We start from the raw sequence: 12218 nt of genomic DNA on the forward strand, positions 1-12218 counted from the left end.
ACTCATCCTGCACACCCAGTAGTCCATTAAACTAGTCCTGCACACTCAGTAGTATATTAAACTCATCCTGCACACCCAGTAGTACATTAAACTAGTCCTGCACGCTCAGTAGTATATTAAACAAGTCCTGCACACTCAGTAGTACATTAAACTAGTCATGCACACTCAGTAGTACATTAAACAAGTCCTGCACACTCAGTAGCACATTAAACTAGTCCTGCATGCTCAGTAGTATATTAAACAAGTCCTGCACACTCAGTAGTACATTAAACTAGTCCTGCACACTCAGTAGTACATTAAACAAGTCCTGCACATTCAGTAGTACATTAAACTAGTCCTGCACACTCAGTAGTACATTAAACTAGTCCTGCACACTTAGTAGTACATTAAACTCATCCTGCACACTCAGTAGTACATTAAACTGGTCCTGCACACTCAGTAGTACATTAAACAAGTCCTGCACACTCAGTAGTACATTAAACTGGTCCTGCACACTCAGTAGTACATTAAACTAGCCCTACACACTCAGTAGTACATTAAACTAGTCCTGCACACTTAGTAGTACATTAAACTCGTACTGCACACTTACTAGTACATTAAACTAAAAATATGCCTTACAACCCCTCTTGTTTGGTCTACTAACCTTTCAGAAATGAACAGCTTTAGAAAATAAACAACTCTGGTGAATATCAATTGGCTGATACATGATTTAGACCACAGGATAAGTAAACATTAAATGCCTGTGATAATAGATACAAAGAATTTTTGTATATATAAAAACCATTCCCTATGAATTTATGACCCCCTTCAAAACACATGGCCCACTAATGATTTATGTACAAACAGTGATAAGAATACCATGTTGATTAAGCTGTAACTAAACAACAATATAACAATGTGCTATTTATATCTCAACACAATTCATGAAAGGGAAAATCTCTCTTGATAACAGATGTATTCCACCATTATAATCTTAACTCCTTCAAGCTTAGAATAATCTAAGTTTTTTATGGCTTATATAAAAAAAAGAACTTGAAAATTACACCACAATCATACAAGGTTTGAATACATACACTGATTTTAAAAATGTAGATAGGCTGTTCTAGTGATAAAACTTGGAAGAAAAAAAAATTAAAGAAAAATAATAATAAGTAAAAAATGATAACTTCAAGGTATAAGGAGTAACACTGATTTTTTTATGAAGAGTCTTTCCGCCAAGCGAGTACAGGCCAACTTAAAGGTTTCCAAGATTCTGTTAGTGAAGTGGCTGAAAAAATAACAGTTAAAAAAAAAGATAATGTCTCAAAACGCACTGTGGAGGTGAGTCAAGTTGTTGGGTTCAGAACTACATGTTTATAAGATATAAACTGTTAGCTGTGAGGTAAACCATCCGCTTCAGTTGAAAGCAATGATAAAATAACGTGTTCCCTGAGTCAAAGCTGAATTCAGGTAAGTCTCTTACATTACTTGCACAGTGTAACACTGAGGTATTTAGTTTTGAAGTAGTTTAATCTAAAAATTGATTCGAGGTATCTTGTTGTTCACTGGTGTCCACTACTAATGAGGCTACTACCCCTCTTCTTTGATAGATGTAAATATATATATTTATATGTACCCGTTTAACATCCAATAATGTGGACAGTCTTTCTCAGTGAGGCTCTTTCCCATGAACTTCACCCTAGGAACTATAGTATGGCATATACTTGTGAAAAGAACTGCCTGCTCTCAACATACTTGAAGTTACAAACAATCTACGAGATAGTCACTTTCATTTAAAGTAATAGGTTCTGTCTAATCTGTTTTGATTGTAGATGCTACTGTGGTAGTTGGACGTATCAACGTCATATTTCGAGCACTGGGAGGAGTCATGGCAATTAAAGGAACAGGTTGAGCAGAACTAATGGGCGTTAGAGCAGGAAAAACACTAATCGTGGATGATACAGTTGATGTGACAGTGTGGGAAGAACTCTGGGAAGTTACTGCTGCTGTTACTCCAAGTGATGCAGCAGCAGCAGAAACAGCTATTGGAGGGCTTACAGAAGAGGCCATGCTTGAAAAAGAACCAATCATTGAAGTTGGTGGGTTTATCCTCTTCTCCTTTTGGCGACGGTTACAGAACCACACACGCACTACTTCCTTCTCCATAGCTAGGGAGTCAGCAAGCATGGTAATCTCCTCTGATGTTGGCTTAGGCATCTGTTTGAAGGCCTTTTCTAATGCCACCCGTATATTTGTTTCAATACTGGTTCTCTTCTTTCTCCTCTTTCCAACAGCATCTGGACAAGTGTGAGCACTGGTGAGAGATGCTGGATTGCTAAGAGATGCATCAGCATCTTCTAACCATCGCTGAAGAAGTGGTTTCAGTTTACACATATTTTTGAAGCTAAGGTTTAGCGCTTCAAACCGTGATATGGTGGTTTGACTGAAGTCATTTCCATACAGCTTACCCATAGCAAGACCAACATCACCTTGGGTGAAACCTGCATGTACAGAAAGTTTTCATTAGCTGCTTACATAAAGATGTGTTAAAATATATAAAAAACATTTAATTTTACTCTCGACTAACACTATTGTTTGTAGCTTAATAATGTAAACACAAGAAAAGATAGAATTATTGTTGTCTCACCCAGTTTTATTCGCCTCTGCTTGAAGGTCTTGGCGAACTGCTCTAATTCCTCAAGGTCTGTTATTTCCTCGGGACTGGGTTCAGAAGGTCTGGATTTAACAAGGGGGGCAACGGTTACGTTCTAATAGCAGAAACAAAAACAAAAGTTTTAAGTATGTCTTATAATGAAATAACAATTGTTCCATAGCTTTACAATAAGAAAAAACACACTTTATTAATACCCCTACACGTGCTCCCTCCATTCCATTATTAATCAGTGAAACAGAACAACCAGAAATGTGTTTAATATCTTAATTTACATATCACAACATTTCACCTTCATTATTAATCAGTAATACAGAACAACCAGAAATGTGTTTAATATCTTAAATTAATTATCACAACATTTCACCTTCATTATTAATCAGTAATACAGTACATCCAGAAAGGTGTTTAGTATTTTAAATTAATTATCACAACATTTCACCTTCATTATTAATCTGTTGAATCGCATCACAAACAAAAATCCATAAAAACATTTTCACACTCTGGGTATTCAAGATTCAGACAATTAGAAAAATAACTGTAGAATGTGCAACAACCATTTCTTTATAATAGAACACAATTTGAAGTAAAAATACTCTCCTCACAACAAGAACACAACTTTCACTAGGACTGTACATGAGGGTTTGATTACATATTTATTGTTATAATTTGTAAATATAGTACTAAAAAATGGAGTTCTTAGAAAACTGTAATACAGTTTATATCAGCACAATCTGGAATGCTCTTCCCATGCAATACTTCCCCTAAAAATCATTGTTTAGAAAATGTTCACTTTTTTTCTAATTTTTTTCAATGAGGTATGAATACTACGATTAGTAATACTAGCACAAACAGCCGCTCTAAGGGTGACATTTCTGCTAGTTGTTAAAACTATACATACACTGTTTGAAACAAGTACATGCGATAAAGTAACAGGCAATACTGTGATATCGTGATCAGTGACCTTAACAGATCATCTACAGTGGTGTAGGAATACGGGGGTAACTATCTCAGAGCCTGGATGTTCTGTGGTACAATGGGCTTATCACAAATTATACAAGTTGTTCATAGTAAAGGGAAAGGAATATCATAATATTAGGTTTGACAATAAACGAAAAACAAAATTCAATTGGGTTTTAATCTCCACATTAAATATATATTAATTGAGCTTTCAACTCTTCTTTCAGAGCAGTGTTCAGGCTAATTAAAATTTAATAATAAATTTCTATAAGTATCAGAGTGAACACATGGAAAGAACTTGTTTACAAAATAAAAATACATCATCCGTCATTAGAACAATAGTGGCAAACAGTGTTGTATACAGTACTACAAAAGAGAAACATTGTAATACAAGTCAAGTTCGAAGATAAGAGTTGAAAGTATAATATTGAATGTGAAAATGAAAACTAGATTGAGTTATTATTATTTTTCATTATTAATTTACACATTATGAAATTAAAACTGAAGATTTAGCAATTTTACGTTACAAATTAAGAATAGCCCTCATGATGCAATACAAAGTATTAGAAAAGAGGTGTGTACCTCCAACTGTCAAACTTTCATTGATCTGTGTTGTTAATAATTTATTGTTAAAAAATATATTTTGGTGTTAGATCACAGGAAATAAAAGGAAAGGAAATCATTACATGTACGTAACTGTAAAATGGAGAAGAGTTAGGGCTCAAATTCTTTCTGCAAGGCCTTCCAGACCTTTGCTGTGCTACTGATGCCATGCATTTTAATTACATGAAAGCATACATTGGTAAACCAAAACAAGAAACGTTTTAATGAGGTTCTAAGGAAACAACTTATAGCACTAACCTTAGGTTGGGGTGAAGAATGAGAAGGAACAACTTGGGGTTGTTGTTGAGGTGTCTGAGAGGATTGCGATTGTTGTTGTAGTTGCTGCAAGTGTTGTTGAGCTGCAGCAGCGGCTGCTGCTACCTGTGGAGTTAACACACTTTGAGGAAGAGAGACAGTAGCTTGACTTGCTTGAAGTTGGAGGTTCTGAAGAGACTGCTGCATTAAAAGTCCCTGCGTTAACAAAATATAAAACATCAGTATTGTCGACAAGCTACTTTTAAAAGAAAGCAAATGCATGTTTTAAAAACTATGTGAATCCTTTACAATCTATTGAGGTTTTTCATTACCAGCATATCCAAAATTTTAGATTTTTCATAAAAGGTTACATACAGAGAAACTTGAAACTTCATATATTTAAAAAATTTGACTGGTTATTACTCTTCATAACTAATTTGAAGTACAACATTAATTTTAATTGTACTCAACTAGATAATAAAATAGGCCATTTTTAGTAAGAGAGTAACACTTCTAGATAATATATCAAATTTAGGACTTTTGCTTTTAAAAATGCTAAGTACTTAAATTTTTCAGCAAACAAAAAGCAATGTTCAGTTGGATAAAAAAAATCTACATTAAACCATGTGATAATGATAAAAAATTTTTTATTTTTCTCACAAAGAATAGTTTTTGGCTTCTCGATGCAAAATATTGTATTGTATATTCACTTTAAAATGTCCGTTATTGATATTTTAGTATGAAAGACATAAAATACATTTTATGCACAAATTACTGTATAAATAATTGTTGCATGCCTGGTTTTGAAGGAAGAACTGAGCTTGCATGCTGGCTGATAGCTGACTGGGTTGGAGGAATACAAACTGACCCATGTTCTGTAGACTCTGTTGGTGTTGCTGAAGCTGCTGTTGCAAATGTTGAATATCTTGAGGACTAAGTTGTAAACCAGTCAAGCCCGATGTTACTGGAATCTATATTAGACATTTTGTGAATATAAAGTAAACACAATGTCACTGATATGAACATTCTAACTGTACAGATAAACTAAACCTGATGTCACTGAGATCTATCTTAGACATGTGTAAACGTAAAACAAACATAATATTACTGAAATGAACATTCTAAATGTACAGATAAACTAAGCCTGATGTCATTGAGATCTTTCTTAGACATGTGTAAACATGAAACAAACATAATATTACTGAAATGAACATTCTAAATGTAGAGATAAACTAAGCCTGATGTCACTGAGATCTATCTTAGACATGTGTGAATATAAAATAAACATAACGTTATTGAAATGAATATTCTAAATGTAGAGATAAACTAAGCCTGATGTCACTGAGATCTATCTTAGACATGTGTAAACGTAAAATAAACATAATATTACTGAAATGAATATTCTAAATGTACAGATAAACTAAGCCTGATGTCACTGAGATCTATCTTAGACATGTGTGAATATAAAATGAACATAATGTTACTGAAATGAATATTCTAAATGTAGAGATAAACTAAGCCTGATGTCACTGAGATCTATCTTAGACATGTGTGAATATAAAATAAACATAATGTTATTGAAATGAATATTCTTAATGTACAGATAAACTAAGCCTGATGTCATTGAGATCTTTCTTAGACATGTGTGAATATAAAATAAACATAATATTACTGAAATGAATATTCTAAATGTAGAGATAAACTAAGCCTGATGTCACTGAGATCTATATTAGACATATTCAAAAATAATCTAAACTTCTGAGACCGAGATCTGCATCAGAGAAATAAACTGAATACAATGGCACTGGAAAAGAACAATAATCTTAGAAAACAGTAATTATTATTATAATCTGAATAACCATAAATAATTAAATGTTAATTATTTTGTCCTAATATACAAAACATTGCATCATGTTAACAATGATAAAAGTTGATGGGGGGTGTATTTTTTATTGCTATTCTGACTGAAAAATTAATACTAATTTAATTTTAATCCTTATGTTGATAAAAAAAAATCTTCATATAACAGCAACTTTAAGTTACAAGCAATATGCTAATGTCGATACACTTTATTTTCTGTCTCCAAACATCAGTTTTACAAATCATTAAGCATTGACACTAAGATTTAATTGTCTATCACTGGCTCTTCACTCAAGTTTGAATGTATCTCAATTTATTTAATATTCAACTTGTGTGAATCGAAAACACTAAGTAGGGTTCACGAATAAACAAAATAACACAAGTTAAATGTAAGTGTACCAGAGTAAAATTTATCACATGAACTTAACTGACTTTTCCCAGTTGAAACTGTTGTGCCAGGCCTGCCTGCATTAACATAGACTGTTGTGTTGGGGAAACCATTAACTAGACAAAGAAAGAAATGTTAACAAATTAAATTCCAGCTAGAACATTATAAATCTGGTGTGGATGAACATACTGTCACCTTTTAACATGGTGTACGAAAACAGTATCAGTGATTCCTACATTTAATTTCTCATATGAAAGAAGTTATTCATATATTATTTTTATTTAATTTTATCGTCCAATATTAGATGTAGTTACTATATACATATACATTATTCGCTGCTACACAGACAGTTTTTCACTTACTGTATACACTATGACCTTGTTTGCAGACAGCTGTTGGACTTACTGTATACACTATTACCAGGTTTACAGGCATAAATTGGACTTACTGTATACACTATTACCAGGTTTACAGGCATAAATTGGACTTACTGTATACACTATTACAAGGTTTACAGGCATAAATTGGACTTACTGTATACACTATGACCTTGTTTGCAGACAGCTGTTGGACTTACTGTATACACTATTACCAGGTTTACAGGCATCAACTGGACTTGCTGTGTACACTATTACAAGGTTTACAGGCATAAATTGGACTTACTGTATACACTATTACCAGGTTTACAGACAAATGTTTAAATTGCTCTGTACATTGTTAGCAGTTAGATTTGTATTTTGTTTAAAGATGTTTGTTGAACATCCATTATGTATTATTACCTGGTTTAAGGACAGCTGTCCTGCAGCTGCTGCAGCAGCTGCCAAAGCCGCTGCTGTTGTGGTTGTCACCACTGAAGTTGTAGAGAGGGTGGCTGTAGTAGATGGTGTTTCTCTGGACAGTTGAGAGGTAGCTTGAGGAGTAGACATTGAGGTTGTGAAAGTCTGGCTATTGGACAACATATAGTTTTTACTGGCTTGGCTTGAGTGGATAGTGGCATCAATTGGTTCATCGTCATCCATGGCCTGAATGAAAGAGCCAAAGGTAAGATCTAGTATTGAACCGGTCACAGAATGTGCTATTTACAATTTTAACATTATGCTATACAAAGACATACACAGCTATGTGAGTAAAACAGTTTAGCTCAACACTTTTAAAAGTGCTTTTGCTATATATTCATTATAAAGTATATTAAACGTTGCTCTTTCTTTAGTGCAGGATTTTTTTATTTGCTATTTAAAATTCTCGTACAATGCTTTGTCTGTCCTACAGAATATATTTCCACAAAATAAACTAATAATTGCTTATTAACGAATCAGGAATTCTTTTGTTGAGAAAAGTATGCTAATTGAAAACGATTTAACTAAGCTATATGGTTTCACTCTATTGTGAGTGGTTTGATACCTTCCTGAAATAAGATATAGCATTTTGGAAAATGTGGTGTATACAAATGATTGTAATCATTTTATAATTTCATATTTTAAACTCTTCTGTAATATAATCCTCAAGATCAGCACCTGTGGTTGACCAATGAACTGAAATGACACCATAACTCCACGCTCGATGGCATTAAGTCTGGAGATTACAGCACCCGGTAATGATTCCACACAGTTGTGTTCTGTCTTACAGAGAGAAACACATTCCAATAATATCATCAGCAGAGGCAGTGCATATAAGAAGCTTGGGAAGGCTTAGCCTCCCCAAATAAACTGTACCTTCTAGGGCATTTGTCTCACCAACTAAAAAATATCATACAGTATATGTGGAGAGAGAGAGAGAGATCGAAAGCAGGTGAATGCGAGTAATGAGGAGAGTTTATTCATCTGGGGGCATGAATTGATTCCTCCCAATTGTGCAACTCCTCACACATAACAGACAATTGTGCAACTCCTCACACATAACAGACAATTGTGTAACTCCTCACACATAGCAGAATAGCCTACCAAAACAAAAGATTCACTCACCACCTATGACCATCGGTTTCCAAGGGCAGGAAAAAAGAGGTCTCCACCATGCCCAAGAAGCGAATCTAGTGACCTGGTTATATTTAGAGGAGTGTCTTTATTTCCACTGGATCATCCAGTAGTGTTCTTAGAACATACAACTGAGTGTCAATAAACCGATATGCTATTGTTTAATTAGATTGTTTGATGATGCATAATAGACATGCTGGTAATGGCATTGTATGTGTAAAACAGGTACAGCACCATCTGTATATACAATAACAAGAAACTTATTTTACAAATAAGATTCATTTAGTAGTAATATAGCTTTTAACCCTCACCCCACCCCAAAAAAGCTCAGTGGCATAAACGTTGCTGTTCAAGAAATCTAAACCATTACAAGACAACTTACAAGATTGAGTGCTTTCTCCGAGTCACTATCTTCATCTTGAAGTAAATCTCCAGAATAGTGACTAGTGGTACTGTCCTGGGTGTCATTCGATAGGTCCCCATTCATTCCTGGGTCTGACAGAAAAAAATAAATATAAGGGAACATTAGAATAATTTGTAGCGTGACTGTTCTAAAACGTTTTGTTAGCTTATTACAGTAGGGAACGTTAGAAAATGATTTGTAGCGTGACTGTTCTAAAACGTTTTGTTAGCTTATTACAGTAGGGAACATTAGAATGATTTGTAGCATGCCTGTTCTAAAACGTTTTGTTAGCTTATTACAGTAGAGAAAAAAATTAAAATACATATATTTCTTTAATTACAACCTTGTACATATCTTGAAGTAAAGAGCAAATTACTAAAACAATATAGATAGTGATGAACTTATCTATTACCCTACATAGCAAGAGAAATTTAAATTTATTTATCTTTACATGAGTTAATGTTGAAGCAGGTATACTTTTTACTGCCTTTAAGAATTATAATTTCAGTAAGGATGTTACGAAACCATGTAAATTCCAAAAATCATATTAAAATGAAAATATAAAACCCTATAACCTGAAAGATTCACCTGATGAAGAAAGGTCCACCTTTCATAAGTGCTGGAATGTTAGGGTTTTGTATTTTTGAATTTAAAATAAGGAAGTATTCTGTACAAATAAATTGTCTTTAATATATATAAGTAATTTTCACAGATATATTAATACTTAAGAATTGAACAAATCAAAACAAAAGTCCAAGTATTTTTTGAAAAATAATGAAATATTGTTCTATAGATGAATTTATGTGGCTACTTAAATAACTTGACGCTGGAAAAAAAAAAAAAAAAGGAGGTCCTCTTTAATTACAAAATTCAAGGATAGAGGACACCACAATCTGTATGATTGTTTATCTAAAACCGATGAAACCCCAAAGTTTTCGACAGGTGGGCGTCCTCAAGGTACATCTCCGAAGAAGATATGTCAACTTAAATTTGATTTATGTATATGACTATGTGTTACTGCATTATGAAAGAAACTTATTTATCAAAAACACTAAAACCTTATGATTTTCTCAAATATGGCACTCCAAATTTACCTAACCAATGAGAAAGTTACGAAAAGAGAATCAATACTTCTGCATACATGTTACACTACTTTATTCTCGCGTCTAAAACACCCAAGTATGTCACAGTTAAACTTTAATTCATTGAAAAAGGAAAAAAAAAACAGTTCAGTAAATGTGTCAAAAAAGATGGATACGGAGGCGTAATGTGGGTGGAGGCAGGGCAAGTCTTCCCGTGTTACATACCGTTCTATAATCTTAGATACAATAAACATTTCTAAAAAATAATAATAATGCAGCAAATATACCAAAAAAAAAAGATGGATACGGAGGCGTAATGTGGGTGGAGGCAGGGCAAGTCTTCCCGTGTTACATACCGTTCTATAATCTTAGATACAATAAACATTTCTAAAAAATAATAATAATGCAGCGAATATACCGAAAAAAAGATGCAGGAGGCGCCATAGGGGGAGGAAATGACAGAATGCAGGGGAGGCAAGAGAAAGCCCCCCCCCCTGTTTAATATCATCACATTTTAATTTGAGGTACAATACATATACCTAAAATGTTTAATGTTTTATACGTAAAACAACAACAACAAAAACAACCCTGATTAAAGTTTCCCCCCTACTGATATGTGAAATGGCGCCTCTGGCCGAATGTACTTTTTTTTTTTTTTCCCCAGCGGGTTAGTCTCTTGTTCCATTAAAGAAAAAAAAGTCTATAATATGAAAAAAAAATCCCATAATTCTAGGCGTGCAACAAATCAATGGACCAAACAGATGGGCATGTCATTTATTCACACACACTGTGCTGCAACGACTTCTTCACGGACGACTGACACCAGTCGATTTTTATGCATAAGGAATAGTGAAGATGTCCAGATTCTTGGTGAGGTGGTTGAAAGAACTGACCGAATGAAAAGGTATGAACCATTTCCATCACCGAAAAAGAAAAACATTTCAAGCAATACGCACGTTCTTCTAACGTATCCTGAAATGCAGCTGCAAATTAAATCATGACACACACACCCCGGCCTCGCTTTTTTTTTTTTTATCTTTTACATCTGATGCCTTGTCAATAGCAGATCAATCACCCTAAATGAAAGTGCAAAACGCACTCTACTCAAAATTGATTTTTTTATTAGTTTTGTGTTCTTCTTCAACAAGATGGCTTCTAAACTTGACCTCGGGGGCAGACGTCGCGTGCAGTAACAAGTTCGACTTGCTGGGAGGATTCTGTTATTCCTAAAAAAAACAAAGGTTGTATTAAACGCTACGCGTTGACAACGAGTTTAATACAGGTATATAGTAGTGAATATTCTTCTTGCGGCTTGAGGCATGTTATGCTTTCTACCAAATAACTCAGGCAAAAACAAAAAGCCCTCTGAATATCAACCATTTGTAGCTCGAAGTTTGAATATTACTGTTTCTCTGTTGAGTTATTCGAGGGCTATCTGCCTTTAATTTTGAAGCGATATACTAGAGGAAAAACAGTCAACATCACCCTCCGCCATCTTTTAGGATACTATTTTACTAGTGAATAGTGGGATTAACCGTCACCTTATAACCTCCCCAAGGCCGACGGGATGAGTATATTTGGTGACGGGATTCGAACCCGTAACAAGCAGATTGCGATTCGAGTGTTCAAATACCAGGCTATTAAATATTACTGTGAGAAACGAAACTTACTTTCGTTGTTTTCCAAGCTTGAAGAAGAGCACAAGATTTCTATTTGTATCCACTGTTATTTATTGTTTTAAGCTACTAAGACGTAAGATATCGCGCACTCTGAAAATAGGCTGACGCATTTTTTTTTACAAGAGATGTACTGATATTGTTCCCGACAGAAGCGAAACTCCTAATTATCAATACAGCAAGATATTCCTAGTGTTTGAGTAAACATTCACCTCGCTGTTTCTAGCTCCATTTTTGAAAATCGAGAGAAAGATCCAACTGTTTATCGTGGAGTAATTAGAAATTGTCCCAAACTTTGACATACAATTTCGAGTTCATTCAGAAGTCTGCATTACGTGATTAACAAAAAGAGTTTTTTGTTTGTTTTTTAA

At 34.1% G+C, this 12218-nt stretch overlaps 1 protein-coding gene across 2 annotated transcripts in view; it reads right to left on the minus strand.

The window, feature by feature from the left end:
• Positions 1 to 17: 17 nt before the first annotated feature.
• LOC106469675 (protein nubbin-like) overlaps positions 18 to 12218 on the minus strand; it is a 34318-nt gene continuing 22117 nt past the window's right edge. For both annotated transcript variants that reach the window (XM_022398251.1, XM_022398252.1), the window contains 7 exons: positions 9069 to 9181; positions 7496 to 7738; positions 6761 to 6832; positions 5266 to 5439; positions 4472 to 4684; positions 2627 to 2747; positions 18 to 2480 (listed from right to left, as the gene is read on the minus strand). In XM_022398251.1, the coding sequence (XP_022253959.1) occupies positions 1792 to 2480; positions 2627 to 2747; positions 4472 to 4684; positions 5266 to 5439; positions 6761 to 6832; positions 7496 to 7738; positions 9069 to 9181 (1625 nt within the window). In that variant the 3' untranslated portion in view covers positions 18 to 1791. The remainder of the gene's footprint in view (positions 2481 to 2626; positions 2748 to 4471; positions 4685 to 5265; positions 5440 to 6760; positions 6833 to 7495; positions 7739 to 9068; positions 9182 to 12218) is intronic.

Source organism: Limulus polyphemus, unplaced genomic scaffold (genome assembly GCF_000517525.1).
Source record: "Limulus polyphemus unplaced genomic scaffold, Limulus_polyphemus-2.1.2 Scaffold3607, whole genome shotgun sequence".
Taxonomy (NCBI): domain Eukaryota; kingdom Metazoa; phylum Arthropoda; class Merostomata; order Xiphosura; family Limulidae; genus Limulus; species Limulus polyphemus.